The following is a 21,735-nucleotide window of genomic DNA, read 5'->3' as shown; positions in this document are numbered from 1 at the left end:
GCATAAACCTTTGCTTTGTTTTAACATTACCTAATGCTAGTTTTACAAAATGAAAGCCATCGGGAAAGTTATATAAACGAAAACATCTACTAGACCAAACAATTCGCAAAAAACTAAATGTCCAGTGTATGCTGACCAGCTACATTAATAATAATAATAATAATAATAATAATAATAATAATAATAATAATAATAATATCATTCATATTCTATGTATACTTTTTAGCCTATTATGTTTATAGCAAGTAATTTTACATTTTTACATGGACCTGAAGTCACGACTTGAATCTAGACTATATTTGCAAGCCTCTGTAGGCTTTACGATAATCTATTTTCTATTAACTTTAGGTACTTTTCAGTACACAGATAAGCGAAAACAAAGCCATGAAACGTGGGGGTATTGTAAGATTATTGTGATAATACTAATAATCATCATTACTCTCATTTATGTTCATATATGTTTATTTCAAACATTGATAGTTTTAGTTTTACACGAAGGGAAATGCAACATATTGCATATAGTACAAAGAAGAAAACTTAAAATGGTGTATAGGTTTTACTATTTAGAAAACATTGTGCCGGGAGATTCGCATCATATGAGTCTTGAGTATAATAGAGCTATTAAATCCAGCAGATTGGTTTTAGTTAAAGAGGTGCGACATATAAATAATAAAATAAAGGTAAAAATGTGCCACTGATAAACAGGGACGCTGTATTAATCTTATTCTAGCCACAAAGTTGTCTTGCACAGCAGCTGCGGATGCTCTCGATGCCTTAGTTCTGGGGGAAGAGGTTTAAAGGGAACGGGGTTTGTTTTTGCAGCACTACTTTCTGTCCGCCTCCGAGTAAGATTTCAAACCATTGCAGTCTCCTGCTTGTCGTCTCAAGGCGGCGGAACCGCAGACGGCACTTTTGTAGAAATATGCACCGATTTCAGTATTTTTAAGACCCGGCGTGGATTTTGGTGGAGGCTAATGATACGCCTAATCGCCGGGGTCTATTTCTTGTCTACAGCAGCCGTGCTGCGGCCTTCTCTCCTCTCCCGTGCCGGCCGCCATCTTGAATTTTAATGTTAATTTTCTGGAAATTTTTGTTTCCTCCGATTTTTTTCCGAAGGGATTTCATGGCCATTCTGGACCCGTAGGACGGAGCATACACCCCCCAGGAGAAAGGATAAAGTGAGTATTTTTACGGCGTGTGTCTGGCCGGTCAGCTCCTGGGCGTATTTGCTACTTTTGTCCGGGTGAAGATTTGTCGGCAGGGTGGTGGTAGTGGTGGATGGAGCCGAGAGGGTCATGGAGATGAGTTAGTGTGCATTAAAAGGCCTGATACTTATTTAAAAACACACCTTAAGTTTTAAAAATATTTTGTTACATACATACGACGAATGCCTTCGCCGGTTCATTGAGCAGGGTAAGACGCGTCAACGAGATTTATTTGAAATGTATGTTTTTTAACGTTATCGACAGGTGTAAATAAATAACACATTTTAGAGATTTAAAGAGACAAGGCGTTTAAGTCCCCCCCGCCAGCGGGACCCCATAATGCGGGTTCCAGTCAGTGTGCTGCATGTCCCCCCGCCCTGTCGCCGGCTGCTGGGGGTCCGACATTATTGATTCATGCCTGCTCCAGATGTTTAGTGCACTTTTAATATTGGTTATAGTTTATTGTGTAATAACCTGGTCTCCAGGACGCGGGCGGGGGCTGCAGCAGCCAGGAGGTGGCAGCATTTGATAAATAAAAACAACAGCGCTGAGCTGCAGTGTCGGGAGCGGCCGGCAGGGGTCGGGGAGCTCCGGCGCCTCCCTGGCAGAGCACTCGACACCCCGGCAGGCAGGACGGGCCCCCGCTGCATTGGACGCACAGCGTGCAGTGGGATCAGCCCCCTCCATAACAATAGGTTATTTATTGGCAAGGGGCTGGGGTGTGTGTGTTGGGTTTGTAGTTACCGAAATTAAAGATTTTTAATGTTGGGCGTATCAGTAGTCCAGATTATGCAAATCAATCATTTGTATTTATTTAGTTGTTCTATGACCAACTATGTCGTATTTTAAATCTTAAGATTAGGTATGACCCCCTCCCGCCCGGGTTCACTTCTTGCATTTTGTTGCAAGTTACTCAAGGGCTTTTGTTGTCAATCTGCTGTCGTTGATTGTCTGCATGTCTGCATGAAACCTGGTCTAAACAGACCGTTTTTTATTTGAATCTTGCATTTGTTGCATCTCCAGTGCCATGCGGTTTGCCATTGCCGTTTTGCTTATGCCTTGTGCATTGCGCGCATGTCCATCACATCCCGTTGCCTTTTCAGTCATTCATTACATCTGTTCCTCCTGCAGCCGTGTACACTGCACACACGAGTTCATGTAATGCGTTCTTCAGCCTCCACACCAATGAGGAGGGGACAGTATTTTACGGGAACTGTAATGCTACAGGTGTCCAATTTTGCTTTCACTGAAACGTCGTAAGAGCAATTAGAACTTTCGTTTTTATTTTTACCTGCATATCGCCTTTCTGTGAAGTGTGTTGCTGCTCCATTGAGCTTGTTTATTGTGAACAGGTGTGTCTTTGTGGTTTATTGTTCATTCGCCCATTGCTGCCAGTAGCAGGTCTTCATTACATTCATGTTGAATTGAATTCTGACAAAACCTCAAATTTAAGCCAGTGTTTCTCAGACCCAAGTCATGGTAGCTACATGCACTTCATGCTTTTGTCAGAGGTGTGTATTTTTCCATAAATTCTACAATGATTTTCATTAAAACGCCATTAAATATGTTAGTCATAATCTTAAACTGCTGTCTTTGGTAATATACCTGCTGATCTGTTTTAGCCAGCTATTTGTTTTACAAAAGTGGTGGACCTTTTGGTTAAATACAGTGCCTAGTTTGCTAAGGGGGCCAGGGACTGGCATACTGTATCTCAGTACAGAGAGTCAGAACATTCCTGGTTCTCTTCAATCTATGGACATTCTTTCAATGAAGTTACCAGTTGAAAAGCCTAGACTGGAGATTGCAGCTTCCTAGTCAGACTCTTTGCACATGGTCAGCTGGCACTACTGTGTGAAAGTTAGCTGCAGTAGTAGTTTATTTGTACTTGCCACTAAGGGGAGCTACAGGCTTGGCTATGGTTAGATTCTTGCAATGTGGCATCATGAGCTTATTAACCGCTAACTGCAGCAGTTTGGAATAGCAGTTAGAGCTCTGAGCAGATTGTCATTGGGTCTGTCCTGGTGAGACTTCACTTGTACCCTTGCATAAGGTACTTTACCGAGTTTGTATAAATCTGTAATTGTATGTAAAAATTATGTGATTGTAACAATTGTAAGTCGCCCCGGACAAGTGCATCTTAAAAAGTTATTATAACTAAATCCCACATTACAGTTTATAAGTGATGTTTTACATATACTTAAGAGTTGGTTTAAGACTGTGGACTTAAGTTGGTTTAAGTAAGCTGAAATGTCTGCATGGTGGCACAACTACTTGAAAGCCACTGCTCAGGGAACCTCTGCTTTGGGAACCTTCTCTGCTCAGGTCAAAGGTTCGTCATTCATCTACAGTTGATTTGTTTGTTCTCATAAACTTTGTTGCATGTTTGTAGTCTTCATTTAAGACTTGTACAGAGAGCCCAAGCTGCATTTAAAAAATAAATAAAATAAATACAACATGCAACAATTTCAAAGATTTTACTGAGTTACATTTCATGTAAGGACATTAGTCAATTGAAATCAATTCATTAGGCCCAAGTTTGGAGGGAGAGTGCAATTGCCATGCTGACTGCAGGAATGTCCAGCAGAGCTGCAATCAGGTCAAGACGTGGTTTCTGACAGTTTGTGCAGAAATTGGTTGTGTGAACCCACAGTTTCATCAGGTTGCTAATCTCAGACGATCCTGCAGGTGCAGTAGCCAGATGAGGAGGTCCTGTGCTGGTGTGGTTACACATGGTCTGCGGCCGGGTTGGACATACTGCCAAATTCTCTAAAACGGTGTTGGAGGTGACTTATGATAGAGAAATTAAAATTTAATTAAACGGCTATGTTGGAAAATCCTACAGTTAGCATGCTAATTACACGCTCCCTGTGGCCTTTAATTGTCCCCAGCACTAGGTGCTTCTGTGTAATGATTGGGCTGTTTAATCAGCTTCTTGATATGCCACACCTGTCATGTGGATGGATTATCTTGGCAAAGGACAAATGCTCACTAACAGGCATGTACATTTGTCAACAAAAATTGCTTTTTGTTTGTGTGGAAAATTTGTGATCTTTAATTTCAACTCAACATAGGATCAACACTTAAGATGTTGGATTTATAGTTTTGTTAAGTATCTGTTTTTGCTGGGTATATCTTGATGGAAAGCTATTGATTGAATTAAACTCTCCTCTCACATCTGCCTCGCATTAAATCAGTTGTTGGAGGTGCTAGAAGTGCACTACATTCATGCCATTCCAGAACTATTTGTACCTTAAGTGTTGGTTATTGGTTATCTTTGTGCAGAGAACAGTTATTTTATTATAGCTGTGAGCATCAGATACAGTGCCTTGTGAAAGTATTCACCCCCCTTGGCGTTTTGCATTACAACCTGTGATTTAAATCAAGGTTTTTTTGGATTTCATGTAATGGACATACACAAAATAGTCCAAATTGGTGAAGTGGAATAAAAAAAATTACTTGTTTTTAAAAATTCTAAAAAATAAAAAATGGAAAAGTGGTGTATGCATATGTATTCACCCCCTTTGCTATGAAGCCCCTAAATAAGATCTGGTGGAACCAATTACCACTGCAACACCACTGAGCAATGGGCACCATGAAGACCAAGGAGCTCTCCAAACAGGTCAGGGACAAAGTTGTAGAGAAGTACAGATTGGGGTTGGGTTATTAAAAAAAAAAAAATCCAAAACTTTGAACATCCCACGGAGCACCATTATTGAAAAATGGAAACAATATGGCACCACAACAAACCTGCCAAGAGAGGGCAGCCCACCAAAACTCACGGACCAGGCAAGGAGGGCATTAATCAGACAGGCAACAAAGTGACTGAAGCTCCACAGTGGACATTGGAGAATCTGCCCATAGGACCACTTTAAGCCGTACACTCTACATTTGCTGTTCGCCAAAAGGCATGTGGGAGACTCCCCAAACATATGGAAGAAGGTACTCTGGTCAGATGAGACTAAATTTGAGCTTTTTGGCCATAAAGGAAAATCCTGTGTCTGACGCAAACCCAACACCTTTCATCACCCGGAGAACACCATCCCCACAGTGAAGCATGGTGGTGGCAGCATGGTGGTGTAGGGATGTTTTTCATTGGCAGGGATGGATGGTGCTAAATACAGGGAAATTCTTGAGGGGGAACCTGTCCCAGTCTTCCAGAGATTTGAGGAGGTTCACCTTCCAGCAGGACAATGACCCTAAGCATACTGCTAAAGCAACACTCCAGTGGTTTAAGGGGAAACATTTAAATGTCTTGGAATGGCCTAGTGAAAGCCCAGACCTCAATCCAATTGAAGATTGCTGTACACCAGCGGAACCCATCCAACTTGAAGGAGCTGGAGCAGTTTTGCCTTGAAGAATGATCAAAAATAACAGTGGCTAGATGTGCCAAGCTACCCCTGTACCCCAAGAGACTTGCATTTGTAATTGCTGCAAAAGGTGACTCTACAAAGTATTGACTTTTGGGGAGGGTGAATAGTTATGCATGCTCAAGTTTTCAGTTTTTAGGTCTTATTTCTTGTTTGTTTCACAATAAAAAATATTTTGCATCTTCAAAGTGGTAGGCATGTTGTGTAAATCAAATGATACAAACCCCCATAAAATCCATTGTAATTCCAGGTTGTAAGGCTACAAATTAGGAACAATACCAAGGGGGGTGAATACTTTCACAAGGCACGGTAGTCCTTATAAAAACAGTGAGAAGTATTGATTTGAGTCTTGACGTCATTGGCTAGGTTACAGTGTAAGTTAACCAGCAGTAATGATCCTCAAAATGTCTGATCTTTCGATTTATGTCATCCTGGAAAGAATAAGGTTAAAACTTGCATCGCCATGTATTTTAGAAACCCATTGTGTGGCAGCTCTCGTGATTTGGGGAAACTGACCTGTGTACTTCATCAATTAATTTATCACTGCCATTATTGTATCTGTCTGGATGTGAAGACATGCATTAACCCAGGGAAGAAACCTAGCAATTATGAATACCTAAGCTGCTTGCATGTCCATGTGCATGTGTGCTTTGGTAACGTTTCCTTGTGCTGCAGTCTTGCATAATGCACGGCATGTGATGTAGATTTTAATAGAACCTGTAAACCCTATTATAGTTCAAGTATTAGATATCATCACTCTTTAGAGGGTTGGTTATGTCCCTAAAACTTGAATGTTTCCCGGTAGTATATACCTACCTACCTACCTTAAATAGTAACTTTAACTGTTCTGGTGTTCCTAATACAGCAGAAATGTTCCAAGCGTATTGGTGTACCAGGAAAGGGAAAGTCTGAGCACCATAATGGTCAATAGGACCTTAAGCTGTCTCCTATATATCAATATATATTTTATGTTTTTGTTCCTTTCCACAGGGGAAGGACCTGGGCTTACCTCTCCCACTCTACAGGGCATCTTCAAAAACGGAGACTAAATGCAACTAGATCAGGCTGTTTGTTGGTATGAAGTGGTTGGGAGAATCCAAGAACATGGTATTAAATGGCAGGAGACATGGAAGCAGGTTCTCCAATGAACAGACTCCGAATCAGTCCAGGCTGCAGCACTCTCAGAGAGCACACCTGAGGCACAGCAAAAGCTCTCCAAGTAGCAGACGATGTAGTCGACGTAAGTGGCGTTACTGAATTCCGTCCCCTCCTTCCCGAAACGCGCACAAATTCGAAACCGGTGGCTTTCTCCTGCCTCTCCTTCAGTCAGTCTGGGGATTCTGTGTCGTGCATAAAGTCAACACTTCCCGTAAAAAAAATTCTGCTCACAATGTTTGCAATGTTTACCTTGTTGCATGTTCTATTATATGGATTTTTCTTTAACACGATGGATGGATTTAGGTTATACTGTTATTTGCTATGCAAACCAACTACATTGGCAAGAAATGGAGCGTGAAGCCAGTTATTTAAGCAAATGGAGGTGAGAATTCAAAGTGTATTTATGTCACAGAACTGGGGAGCATGTGTCCTGATGTTGCATCTTTGAGCTTGTGTTAAGTTTTTGGTTTCTCAGGTACAATTCATTGCATTTACTTATGCATAGCCGCCTTCTATGATGATTTAGGTGAAGAACACTCTGTACGTGGTTTACTATTAACAGAGAGCATTCCTAACTGGAAGTGTAATGGCTAAGAAATGAAATAACAAACATTGAAGGTTTCTACTTTTTCTTTAACAATGCTTTCTTTTAAATTTGGGCTATTTTCTCATCTCTGGTCTAAACCCCTTTAGGGTGCATGGGATCTGTGCTCTGCTTGGAACACAGTTGGTTTGGGATTATGATGAAATGTGTAGGCTTTTCAACTTGAAATGCTTTGCTACCACAGCTACTATGAAAGCCATATAATTTGGCAATTTATGGAGAGCCTGTTTTCACCTACAATTGTCCTTGTTTTTTGTCTTTTATAGCTACATTAAGGTTTCAATAACACTGGTAGCATTTTCATCTCCTATAATGACATGGTTATACACCGATCAGCCATAACATTATGACCACTAACAGGTGAAGTGAATAACACTGATAATCTCGTGATCATGGCACCTGTCAGTGAGTGGGATATATTAGGCAGCAAGTGAACATTTTGCCCTCAAAGTTGATGTGTTAGAAGCAGGAAAAATGGGCAAGCGCAAGGATCTGAGCGACTTTGACAAGGGCCAAATTGTGATGGCTAGACGATTGGGTCAGATGCTGACCCCTCTCCACTGCCGAAAGCACCTACAATGGGCACGTGAGCATCAGAACTGGACCACGGAGCAATGGAGGAAGGTGGTCTGGTCTGATGAATCACGAGTTCAGGGTGTTGACTTGGCCTCCAAATTCCCCAGATCTCGATCCAATCGAGCATCTGTGGGATGTGCTGGCCAAACAAGTCCGATCCATGGAGGCCCCACCTCGCAACTTACAGGACTTAAAGGATCTGCTGCTAATGTCTTGGTGCCAGATATCACAGCACACCTTCAGAGGTCTAGTGGAGTCCATGTCTTGACGGGTCAGGGCTGTTTTGGCGGCAAAAGGGGGACATACACAATATTAGGCAGGTGGTCATAATGTTATGGCTGATTGGTGTATATAAATACAACTATATAATTAATCGTATGCCCCAACATTAATAAATACATAATGACATGAATGCAGTGCCCTCTACTTTATAGTTGATAAATACACCATTATTGGAATGCAGAGATTGAAGAAAACTGAATTTATGCAACTCTAATAAGTTGTTTCTCCATGAGAAAGTGCTTCTTGTTTGGCTGAGAATACTGTATAACCTATAGTTATTCAAAATTTGAATAGTCTTTGCAGTGGAAGGGACATTTTTCTTTTAGTAAATTTTAAAGAATGAGTATGTTAAAGGGTTAAATTGATTAGGGGGTGTGGTCTTTAAACTGTTTTTGTATTTTTATAATGAAGGGGAAAAAAAAAAAATCTGCAATTTTCCCAAGACGTGGCAAGTTGTGTATTGTTTATCCACTGCAATCTTTCTGATAAGATGTGCTCTCCTTTTTGATTTTTTTTTTTTTTTTTTACTTCCTGTGACTTTTTCTGATGTCCCATCTCTGCCTTCTGTTGCAAATTGTCTAATGTCCCTTGTCTTGAAATGTATGCAGGAAAATAAATATTTTAGATTTGCATGTTTTAGTTGGAGAAGGCTGGAAACCAAGTAATATTTGACTACATACCTGGTTTATCTGCTAGTGCTTCACTTGTGCAACTGGAAATCTCCTCTTTACACAAGAGATGAAGTCCCAATGTAATGCTGTGTTTATAATTCCATCAGTGTTTCATGTCATTGAGATTGAGCTCCTGGAGCTCAATGCAGGAAAAGCCCTGACAAGTTTGATAAATGTTTCTATTCCTTAGAAAATTGCTTCTGAAGTGATCACCTAGTGTCCTATCTTAGTCTTGATCTTCATTTCCTAGTAAATACCTACTAACATTGAAGAAGCCACAGTAAATTAACATGTACTTGGTCTGCCCAGAAGTAGCCTCGCTAGTCTTATTTGAAGTGTGTCTCTGCAAATTTGTCCTCAAGAACCATGTAACCTTTTTCAACCTTATTGTTCAACTGTTGTTGAAACTGTTGTTGAAAAATGTAATAATTGTGCTATGAGATGCCTGTAAGCCATTAATTACATGTGCAAGTAATATGAGTGAGGGCAGGCTTCTTCCACTGTGAAATTCCCGCTCTGTTCTGAAGCCTGGGTGGCTTTCATTATGTACTGCACTAATCTCTCCTGAGAACCCAGTCCCTGATAGGAAGTATTAAAGTGAATGCCATCTGCATTTTCCCATAATTTGTCTTATTACATTTCCTCGATATTGGCTCCTCTTTGTTTTATTGGGATACTTAATGCCTAATCGTTTTTGAAGCATCTATATCATTCAAAATGTTTTCCTATTATTTCTTAGCATTTTCCTAGAGTTCTATTGTTAAAATGGGACAAAAAGCCCACGAGCAGGGTACAACTTAGATTATTATTATTATTATTATTATTATTATTATTATTATTATTATTATTATTATTATTACAACTCAGCTACTCAACAGCACTTCAATTAAAGCAATGTTTATTCTAGAAATCTTATTTCAATTGGAAAGTAAGATGTTGAAAGAAGGAGGAAGGGCCAAATCCATGATGTGCTATCTATATTAAAAGTATCATCATTGATTTATTAGCAGATGCAGACATGTACAGTGAAGTCCTAGATATGTGCCAAAGGGAGGGGGGGCACAGGAGAAGTCACCGTAAAATAGTACAGCTTCCAATAATACTTTACAGTCATGGCCACTGATTGTTAATGAATTGATGTATGAATACCACAGGAATAAAACATGAATTCCTTATGGACTTCATCCACATTCTGCTGTTAATCGCATGTTTAAGAAGGTCAGGGGTATGGACTCAGTTTGGGATCCGGGCTGATGGATGTGATCATCAGAACTGGGTGGAAGTGCATGAGGCATTCATATGTCTGAAACCCACAGGAATAACATTCATCATAATGATAATACAGTCATCAGGGACCTGAGCTTTGGGGTAGCCAGATGTGCTTTTATCTGTAATCTGGCAGCTGGATTGTGAAGAAGCCAGGGTCTGGTACATGTGAGGACTGTCACATGAAGTTACCTCTGTACATCAAACAGCTGAGCAAGATAATGTGGCAAGGGAAGTGGTGAACCAGTGGGGGGATAAAATTCCTTAAGCAGTGCTAATTTGATTCCCCTGTCAAATCCCTCGCAGCTTGTTTTCCTCATTTAGTCGCTAAATATTATGTTACACTTCAAACAGTCAAATAATCTAAGAAAAACGGGCCTGTAAGTAAGTATTAAAAGCAGTCAACAGGCCAGCCATGTCATACTACAGTTACCCACCCGTTATTCAATTTTTTTTGTTCCCCCAGGTTTCAGTGGTGCTCCCCTAGAGGCAGAGAGACGCTACGTCCCCTCCTCGGGAATGACGGCCAAAGAGCTATGTGAAAATGATGATCTGGCAACCAGTTTGATCCTTGATCCCTACTTAGGTTTTCAAACACATAAAATGAACACCAGGTTTGTATTGGTTGCTTACGTGCCCATTGTTTTGAAGGCATTTAAAATCAAGTAATTAATGTGTCTACTGCAGTTAGTTGCATCTTTACATAAATTAGGTATTTTAGATTATCTCAATTTAATTGGCATATTTTCTTACCTATGCATTCCTCAATTCCTGTTTTAATTGTGAAAAAATACGAACGCAAAAACATTTGTTTCTTAACCCTTTAAACTCTCAATTCAAACATGAATTTATCAAAAAAGATAAGTCATGTTGATATTCCATGATTTACAAATATTATAATGAAAGAAGTTATAATGTACTTAAGTGTCCATTAAATACTTTTAAGGGTTAAGAACTATTTATCCTGTATATTAAATGGTTAATATGCTCTGAATTCTTATTTTCTTATTTAAAGATTTCAGCTATTACTATGCATTTAATGTAGGCAACTACTTCCAATTTTGCAGTACAGAGATTTTCACTCAATAGTGACTCATGTTCCATTTAAAGCATTACGATTAAAAGTATTCGTATGATATTAATAATAGATCTATAATAGTTTAATTTCTCATCATGCAGTTTTTCAAATATGAAACCAAAGTAAAAATACAAATCACATAGACATTTGTAATGAAGCTTTGTGAAGACTTCATGCTTAAATATCCCACTTTCCGGTTGTATTTGTAACCAAATAATTAATCTTTCATTTGTAATCTATTAATCTCCAAGGGAAATAGTTTTAAAGACTAGGAAACATTTTTTTAAACGTTTTTAAGAACCATAGATCAAAGTTCTCTTGATTTACTTGCCAATGTAATAGTGACAGTTCATCCTCTCATACATTCACTTGTAAGATCTACTAGGTATGTAGAAAGATTTTGTCTTTAGGTAGTATTTAAATAAAGCAGAAATTATGTGTTCCTAGGTTTCGCCCTATTAAAGGAAGACAAGAAGAGCTGAAGGAAGTGATAGAGTACTTTAAAAAACACGACAGTTTGGAGAAAGCATTCCACGCTTTGACTGCAGGAGATTGGGCCAGACACTACTTTCTTCACAAGACTAAAGCCCAAGAAAAACTCTTCAAAGAGCATGTAAGAATTCATCCGTTTACAGCCCCTCACAGTTACCCATTATTTAAGATTTGCATCTAACTTTATTATGTGTAACTTTTAATTTCATTTTATGGAGAAACTGAAGCCATATTATTGTTGAGATTCCAGACACTGCTCTTTCACAAATTCTGTTCAGTGACCATTATAATATGGTGCAATTCAGAGGGATTTAGGCCTGGATACATCTTTCCTGAGAATGATTTAGAATGTTTTCTTGGAAAACACAGCCTAGTTTATTTAAATATTTCCTTTGCATGGACTTTTATTATAGTTGTTTACCATATTCAGTGTTTTGTTACATAATCTGTTAACATTTTTATATTTTATTTTTCAGTATTACTGATATTTGTTTAACTCCTGAAATGATGAACTTAACTTTATTTTATTTGATCTTCCTCAGGTATTCATTTATTTACGAATGTTTGCCACCGATAGTGGTTTTGAAATTCTTCCTTGTAATCGTTATTCTTCAGAGCAAAATGGAGCCAAAATTGTTGCAACAAAAGAGTGGTAAGAATATAAAAATCATGCTTTTCATCGCCTCTAAGTATGTAGTGATTTAATAGAATTAATATTATATATGAGTGTGAGTAGTGTGCTACATATCATATGTTTAGAAAACTCTTACACCCCCAATGCTTGGTTAATAGGATCTGTTATTTTACATGTTATCTGCAAGCAAATAAATCTTGTCTGATCGCTGGTGTAGCTTTCTTGCTCAGCAGTATCAACTTTATTGCCTTAAAGATGATGGGTTTGAATTGTCCCTCCAGGAAAAGGAATGACAAAATCGAGTATCTGGTTGGCTGCATCGCGGAGCTGTCGGAGAGTGAGGAGAACATGCTCCTTCGGCACGGGGAGAATGACTTCAGCGTCATGTACTCCACCCGAAAAAACTGCGCACAGCTGTGGCTCGGACCAGCCGCCTTCATCAACCACGGTAGGAGATACGTTGGGGATCAGACCGGCGCAATTTATTATAGCCATACAGTAATCCTTTGAAGTGGTCTGGGAAGTTTCGTATGAACAATACATTCAACATAAATGTACAGAAAGCACAGGGTAGGTTTAGTGTGATCAATAACACTGGGTTGAGCTGGGTACATTCCAGGTGTATATTATGAGAATTTCATGTTAATTACTAATACTGGAAATCCATGCCACAAATCTATTATCAGTGTTAGATATTGCCATGGCCCCCAAAGTGACTTAATGTTTCCTTCTCTAAAGCGAAAAAAATAAGTGACCCTAAGAATTCAAAGCAATCTGATTTGCATTGTCCATTTGGGGTATAAAGCCATGGTATAAAACTTTGTGAAAACTGAAAATGTGTTTAGTAAATGTTAGTGAATTAAATGGTTTTTACTTTAAGTAATGTCTGTTTTTGCTTTTCAGATTGTCGACCAAATTGCAAGGTGAGTGCATTACTTTGTTGTGTTTTGAAGTAAAAAAGTGCGTGTATGAAATTAAATTTCCTCATAGAAGCAAGGCCCTGACGCATCCTTGTTCATTACTGCATTCCAGTTTGTCTCGACCGGCCGAGACACCGCGTGCGTCAAGGTCCTAAGGGACATTGAACCTGGGGAAGAAATTTCCTGTTACTATGGTGATGGCTTCTTCGGTGAAAACAACGAATATTGTGAATGCTACACTTGTGAGAGGTATTTATTGCCTGTTATTATTTTTCCCACATGTGTTTGAATTAACACAGTATACCATCGAATCCAGAAGGCAGGTTGTAGAGTTGTGACGTGTTGTCCCTCGTATAGCAGACATTAGATGTACAGTCAGAATTTTCTATAACTGGAGAAGAATGGAAGAGAGACCATTTTGTTTGCTTAAAATCTAACTGCAAAGATTCAGCAAACAATTCTTAATTAAACATGTCTTGGTGTGCAAAGATCCTGTGAATGCCAGGTAAGTGTGTGCTGGGTTAACATGTCTGTTTTATATATATTCAGTACAGCCCACAGTGGAAATATGATTTGAATACTGATTGAATCTGAAACCCTATTACCTCCGTGTTCTCCCTGGCTCTTATTTTAAGTGCAGTTTGCAGATGACCCCGTTCACATTTGAGATTTAGGCCAGCCCAGGGCCGCCTTAACTCAAATGTGAATGGGGTCATAGATTTAAGGCAGCCCTGGGCCTAAATCTTTTGAGGCGGCCTAAAGGCAACCTAAATGTGAATGTGACGCGCCGGGCCCTGGGCCGGGTGGAAAGTGTCAAAAAGTGTCAGTGTGTGTGTGACACAACGCAAGCCCCGCCCCCAGAGACTGCGTGTCTTGAGTCAGAAACGCCAATTCACAATAAACACAGGCACCAAAACAGCTTACACCACTGCACAAGACAAATAGTATTGTCTCTATTGTTTGAATGTCATATCGATCTATAGCCTTAAATGTACAGATACATTCCGCTAGCTCACATCTTTATATAAATTCAAAAAGTCTAGGCTAAGTAATGAGTTACAATGATGTAAACAGTTCAAACTACTCGGTCAATTAAAAATGTGTGTAGCTGGTAAACTTGCTATTGTTTGTATTGTATGATTGAAGTCTGAAATGAAACAGTATGCATTTTACATGTGAAAATTGCATTGTGAAATTGTGAACAGGACCAGGTAACTTTATTAATTATCTGAATTTTGCATTAAAACTATATAAATTTAACCGAAGCAGGTTTCCATTCAAATCAGTGCATTTTAAAACAAGACCAGCTGTTTACTATCCAATCCAAAATGCAATTTTATTGAGCTGAGCAGTACAATTGCAAATGCTGGCATTGGGACGATGCAGAAATTAAAGCACTGTTTACAATGTGGATGGAAAGAAACCGAAGGAAGTGTACGAGCGCTGCTGTCTAAGAGGATATAACTATAGAAGTGATCACAGAAGACTTCTTTCGATGGGTATCAATCACTCGCCCGACCAAGTTAAAGGGAAAATAAAAATGCAAAGTTCAGACTTTAAAAATGACAACAAACGCAGTGTGTGTATATGTAATACACATTTTCAGGTTATAAATCTCAATATTCTATTGCTAACTAATGCATATGATTTACTGTGATTTAATGCAGATGTCCTACTAAATGTGCTTCCCCATTGACCTAGCACATTTGTAAATTATATTAGAAAGCTTCGGCTGCGGTTATACCGATCAGCCATAACATTATGACCACTGACAGGTGAAGTGAATAACACTGATAATCTCGTTATCATGGCACCTGTCAGTGGGTGGGATATATTATGCAGCAAGTGAACATTTTTTAATCAAATTTGATGTGTTAGAAGCAGGAAAAATGGGCAAGCGTAAGGATCTGAGCGACTTTGACAAGGGCCACATTGTGATGGCTAGACAACTGGGTCAGAGCATCTCCAAAACTGCAGCTCTTGTGGGGTGTTCCCGGTCTGCAGTGGTCAGTACCTATCAAAAGTGGTCCAAGGAAGGAAAAGCGGTGAACCGGCGACAGGGTCATGGGCAGCCAAGGCTAACTGATGTGAACGCACTTAGGCCTCCTATAACCGCAAATGTGAAAAAAAAAGCTGGATTAAATATGAGGCAGCCCAGGGCCAGCCTAATAAGTGTGAACGGGGTCATGGTTAACAGACTAATTTGATGCATTGTGTTTTTTATTTTTCACAGACGGGGCACTGGGGCTTTTAAATCAAAAGCAGGGCTGCCTGTACCCGCTCCTGTAATCAATAGCAAGTACGGACTAAGAGAAACAGACAAGCGGCTGAACCGGCTCAAGAAACTGGGCGAGGGCAGCAAGAACTCGGACAACCATTCTGTCGGCTCGCACACGGATGCAGACAATACTCAGGGAATGCCTAATGCACATGCATGTATGTATGCTGAGCCAAGCTGGTTTTGGTATTTCAATCCTGTGACCTCCACTTTAAGTCTGACGCGACCCAACTTCTCAATATATTGCGCTGTTGCATTCTGTAACATAGTGGGTGTTTGAATCCTTAAGTGAGAATATGAAAATCTAAAGTGTATTTAGTGTGAGGTTTATTTTTTTGTAACTAAATAAAATAATTGGTGAATAATTAAACCTTAATCTAATAAGTATATGATTTGGGGTCACTGAATGATTACTCTTCCATCATAGGAATTTAAAAAAGGGATTCTCATTCTCTGGTCATCTGAGCTTTGTCCATTTCTGAGCTATATTGACCATGCATTTAATTCCAGATGCCAGGGATTAAAGCCATGCATTTGTTGTGAAAAGAAACGGGAAAACTGTAGTTTTATAGATTTTGTGCTACTGTGTTTTCCCCAGGAAACCATTATAATTTTTTTTCCTTCTTCTTTTTTCTTGTAGCTGCAAGGAAAAGATCATCATCCAGCATGAAAAAGTTCAACAAAAACAGGACTCTGACCAGACAGTCTTTATCAAGAACTTCTACTTCTACCTCATCTTCTAAACAAAGTCATATGAATAATTCCAGGGTACCAAAGAGACTAAAATCAAAGCCTTCGAAGCCTTTGCTCTCAAAAGTAAGGTTGAGGAGTCAGTGTCGGAGGCCGGAGCAAAAGACTTCTTCAAGCAAACTTGACATGGGAAGTTTGGTTCTTAAGGAACCTAAAGTTGTTCTTTACAAAAACCTACCAGTAAAAAAAGAGAGAGAAACTAGGGGACCAGTCGGTGTGGAAGGGTCCAGTGGGTGCTTGACCCGCCATGCTGCAAAAGAAAACAAACACAATCCTTTAAAAGGTGCTACTGTATATGACGGGAGTTTATCTTGCACTTACAGAACTCGGAGGTCGACAAGAACTAGGCTGAGTGTGAAAGAGACCTCTGATATAAAGCTTGAACCAAATACGATGGATGGGCACGCGCACGGCGGGGTCGTGATTAAAACTGAGCCGATGGACTTCGAGGAGCACATGTGCATGACGCGGGAGCTGCAGCTGAGCGAGTCTTTGCCCCAGCTGGAGGACAGCTGCCAGCGGAACGGGGCGTGCTTGCGCAGGAGGCGACTGTCACAGGTCAAGACAGACAGAGCGATTAAGTTAGAGGAGAGGGGCTCCTACAGTGAGGCGTACATTCAGGATAGCGTCCCTGACTTAATGAGCCCATCGTGTGCCAGTGACATAGGGGATTGTGGGAAGATGCTGTTAGGCTTACCTGATAGGCGACAGGATTACAATGGGGCGGCCAATGGGGGAAAACTGATGGCAGTAGATAAGGGCAAAACCAGCTGCCGAGCTGTAGGCAAAGGTAAAAAAAAGCGAAGGATCACGCGCTACGATGCACAGCTTATCCTAGAGAATAGCTCTGGGATTCCTAAACTCACTCTGCGCCGGCGCCGTGACAGCAGTAGCAGCAAAAAGAACGAACAGGAGGCCGACGTCATGAACTCTTCAAAGATCAGCATCAAGTTTAGCAAAGACCACGACAAGGACAAAAGCAGCTCGTATGTAGCAAAGCTGAACAATGGCTTCAGCTCAGGAGCCAACAGCAACCCAACAAAGCTTAAAATCCAACTCAAGCGGGAAGACGAATGCAGGGGTGTGACTCAGATGCATTCGGAGGAGGTGACCGGAAACGGCCTCCCTGTAAGTGAAGAAGGAGAGGTTTATGATCACAGGGGAAACGGGGCCAGGAACGCAGAGGAGGAATCTTCATCGGACGACGAGGACGACGAGGATGACGATGACGAGGACGAGGACGATTACTACGACGAGGAGTTTGAGGATGATTTCATTCCACTTCCTCCGGCGAAGAGGCTCCGGCTCATTGTTGGGAAGGACTCCATTGACATTGACATCTCCTCAAGGAGAAGAGAGGATCAGTCATTGAGGCTTAATGCATAAGCTGTGGGTCTTGGACCTTAATGTACATACACTTTTCCAATCAACTGTGTGTTGATAAAAAAAAAAAAAAAAAACATGAGAAAAAAAAGAAACAAATGAAAAATAAAAAAAATCAACTCAAGAACTTTCTGTAAATTTTAGTGATGGCACTTCTCTATTGTTTATTCATTATCAACATAAATATTGTAGAAAGTGTACAGTATATTAACTCTTCCTAAGTGATATGTGCAGATTTTTATTGTACTTTTTTTAGCCTTATAATGTGCAATTCTCAAAGTCTGTTCAGAGCCAGGCTTGGTTGTGGAATAAAGGCTAAAACAGATCTATCCAGCTATAAACTTATCAATGAAATCATTTGGAAACATGAGGAAGCTAACCTAGATTTTACAAACTCCGAACAGTTTATCTTAGTTTTCATAATGGCAGCATTTATATGTATATTTACTTACACTGCATCGCCAGACATATTTGGCAACAGATGATGTACTGAATGCCTCTGGCTGCAGGTTTTACTGTTGAACAGATCCTTACATTGCCTGATCACTTATCTCTCAGAACCACCTTATTAAACATGTTAAACATCTCACAGCTAAGATTCATCCCGGTGTTTTCTCTGTTTCTGGGAAAGCAGTTCAAGAGAATTTGGGGTGTTTGGTGCTTGGAATAGCTGTATTTGTTCAGTAAAATTGTGGTATCCCTAAAAAATAAATCCTGTTTAGTAGTTCCCAGTGGCGTAGTAAAATAACACTTGATTCATTGATATTGTTCCACATCCTTGTCCTTCCCAAAAATATTTCTGGAAAACATGGTTCAAAGCCCTTGTGTAAAGCTGGTGACTGTGGCAGATCCTGCATCAGAATAATTGGCAGAACATTTCTGTGCAGCTATTCTGCAGCCAATGAAAACTGATCTGAATGCAGTTACCCACCCTTAGACTTTCTGTATATCATTTTAAGCAGTATTTTTTACATATATGCTGCAAAAGAAATGAAGGGATTATAGTTGGATTTATAATCCCTTCATTTTTTTATGTCCCGTTCATATCACCAGCAGACCGTTGCAGCTTTGAACTTTGCTAAATGTTTCTCCCCTCCTTGGACTTGTCCATTTTACACTGTATGCTGTCCCAAGTGTACTGTTTGTGGTCTTTGTTAGTAGCCAGCTGTTGGTTGGAATTCCAATTGATTTATTAAAAGGAAAAAAAAATACTTGTGAATAGTTTGCTGACATTTTAGAGCATTATGTGTACAAGGGTAGCAGTATACAGTATACAGAAAAGGGCAGTGCTGATATTGTCCACCATGTAAATCATGTGAACACCTTGTACTTATTTAACAGTTTTGAATACTTGAAAAAAAAAAAAGATAAATTTTCTTTGCAAGAATCAGCTCTCTTGTATTTTGTTGGGGGCGTGGAGGGGTGGAAAGATGGTTCTCTCATAACATTTGATACCATTTAATTAAACACAGGGGGGGCACATTTTAAGTGAGCTCTTAAGTATATTCTTGAAAAGGTTCATTCAAGTTTTATTTAATTTATTTAGCTGTCCATTATGGGAGACACTCAGAATGGGAAAAGGAAGCAGTGTAATCTGTTCTAGTAGTCTGAGGTGACATCATGGGTGAGCTATAATCTCTTCTAGTACATACCACAGTACAGTGGCAACTAAAAGACTCACAAATGTATAAACCCGTTTACTGAAGCCATTAGTGCATTTCATCAAAGCGTATCAGTCTTGTAAACAAAGATTCTCATCGTACTCTGAGCATTAACACTACATACACAGACCACTTAACACAGGGCTAACGCATGAATTTGATTTCAATAGTTTCCTGAAGTCCGTTAAGTACTAATTCAGACAATGCATATATGAATTAAATCAAAGTACTTGATTAGAGTGGCTTAGTGTCATTTTTGTGTGAGACACATTTTGTGTTGACTTCCACTATGGGTAGGTTTTACAAAACAGTTATTGTATGCATCTGAAAAAGCAACAAATGAATAAGGTTGTGATGTATGGAAAATGCTGGATTTACCCAGACATTGTGAAAGTTGTATTCCTAATATTTGATTTGCTTTTCAACATTGCTCTTCTAGTTCAGTCTTGAAATGCTTGGGGCATTTCATCTATCATTGTCCTTTTTTCTTGTTTGCTTTCATCTCCTGCCCCACAAGAAAGGTTAGAAGTCACAAATATTTGAAAGTCTCACGCACTGACATAAGAGGACTTAGGTGGGTACCAAAGATCACAGATGGATGGATGGAGTGAGTTTTATTTTTTAGTATTAAAACTGGTTGAGTTTATATTTAATAACTTGTCAGCAGATTTATGCTTGTTCATAATATCCATCAAACCTGCCTCCTACTTTTGAATTGTGAGTTTTCTGTCCATAAGCTGTAATAGTAGCCTTCAGGATTCCACTACCTTCCAAAAACACGTCTCCACAACAACTAAATGTAATTGAAACTTTGATGACAGCAAAGTAAATATCTAAAAGGGGGATCTTGTGTTTACTGTGATTAAAACCCCTAAAAAAAATCTGATTTAATTTAAAAATGAATTGCTATTGAAACAAACAGATCTCCTTTCTAGTTTGTAGGGATTTATGAAAAAAAATATTACAAGTTTTTACCCAAATATTAAACACTCCAGAGAAACATTGTGATTTTAATTTGCCTTTTCAAAACGTATGCCTTCATAAAGACACATTTAAAGGACAAAGGCAAGATTGATGTCATATGCTTTCAGTGAAGGGATTTATTGAATTGTGTCCCATGAAACAGACAGCTGAAATAATCCTAAACATTCAGGCGGTGCAGTGGGTGAAAGGATGGCTGTAGCTGAGGCTAACCGCCACCATAAACATTCCTTTGTGTGGAAAAGTGGAGTTATTGTAGTGCTACAGGGCAGGACCTAAGAGAAAAGACACTGACCCAGATTAATCAAGGACTTTCCATTGACAAGTGCAGCTTTCATCAAGGGGAATATCAAAAACGATGTTCAAAACTACCTAAAATCCATGTATCGCTTAATCAGGATTGCAAAGGAAGTGACATAGACACTATGATATATTATGTCTGTAATTGTGGGAAACAAATAAAAGTATACTCCGGTGGAAAGCCCTGTATTAATGTAACCCATTGTGTGACGTAATGCAAAAAACAAGAATGGATGTATTTAGTTTATTAGAGTACACGTGAGCAATCAATTAAGTATTCATTTGGGGAACAAAGAGGCTGACTATGAGTCACTTGCTGACTATAAAATAAAGTGTCTATTACAGATGGACTGCTTACATTTCTTAACCACAAATTCCACTTTCTTTTCTACAGAGGAGACAGGCCTTAAATGAATGGTAAACCAATTTGTATAAGTGCAGTTTATTTGCTTTCAGGAATCAGTCTACACATTTTCAAAGACGGGTTTGGTCAACCAAGACTGAAAAAGATCTGGCTCGATGATGGCGAGGGACAGTGATTTATCACTTGTGACTGAAATGGTCAATGGCAGTGAAAGTTCGAATTACTATTTTGAACTGGAGGGAAAAAAATGTGTTTATATTATCCAGTCTTCAGGGATGTTTTTAAACTGAGCCAAGGCTTATGAATGCTACACTGCAAGGTCCAGGCTTACCTGCAAACCATTCTCCGTGTGTTGCAGTAGTTCTCAAATACCAGGGCATCTCCCTGTAGGCTATATCCACAGTGGGCATAGAGTTCACAGACACACAGCCAGGCCATTTAGAGTAAACAAAAATAGAGAAATGGCAAATTGCTTCATACACCTGAACTGTTTTCATTCAATAAAGCACTGACGTCATTGTTTTCAGGTTTCTTCAGTTAACAGATTAGTTTACCATTACATATTGGGGGTTAATTTGTGCAAGCAAAGTTAGGAAACAGTCATAAAACTAGAATATGTATAGAGTCTGGCCGATGCCTTGCTGTTGAAGTCATTGCACTTTGTCAGGGATTTAACGGTCACTTCTGAAGACTAATAGGCTGTATTAGACTTGTGAACCTAAATCCACGTATTGTTTGGCACAATTTGCTGTGAAACTGGCCTGC

General features: G+C 39.5%; 1 protein-coding gene across 2 annotated transcripts; it reads left to right on the top strand.

Moving 5' to 3' along the window:
- The first annotated feature begins 821 nt into the window (after positions 1-821).
- kmt5b (lysine methyltransferase 5B) lies at positions 822-19,051 on the top strand. 2 transcript variants are annotated; one of them, XM_066701157.1, is made up of 10 exons: positions 822-1,178; positions 6,563-6,812; positions 10,596-10,743; positions 11,655-11,820; positions 12,242-12,351; positions 12,615-12,781; positions 13,237-13,256; positions 13,366-13,502; positions 15,487-15,689; positions 16,172-19,051. In XM_066701157.1, exons 2-10 carry the CDS (start codon positions 6,650-6,652, stop codon positions 17,665-17,667), a joined length of 2,610 nt encoding a protein of 869 aa, XP_066557254.1. In that variant the 5' UTR covers positions 822-1,178; positions 6,563-6,649; the 3' UTR covers positions 17,668-19,051. The 2 variants fall into 2 exon arrangements, with proteins under 2 accessions (XP_066557254.1, XP_066557255.1); XM_066701158.1 differs by lacking the exon at positions 6,563-6,812 and having other exon boundaries at positions 823-1,178.
- The last annotated feature ends 2,684 nt before the right edge of the window (positions 19,052-21,735 follow it).

The sequence above is a fragment of the Amia ocellicauda genome, chromosome 4, assembly GCF_036373705.1.
Source record: "Amia ocellicauda isolate fAmiCal2 chromosome 4, fAmiCal2.hap1, whole genome shotgun sequence".
NCBI lineage: Eukaryota > Metazoa > Chordata > Actinopteri > Amiiformes > Amiidae > Amia > Amia ocellicauda.
This window is presented reverse-complemented; position numbering and strand designations above follow the sequence as displayed.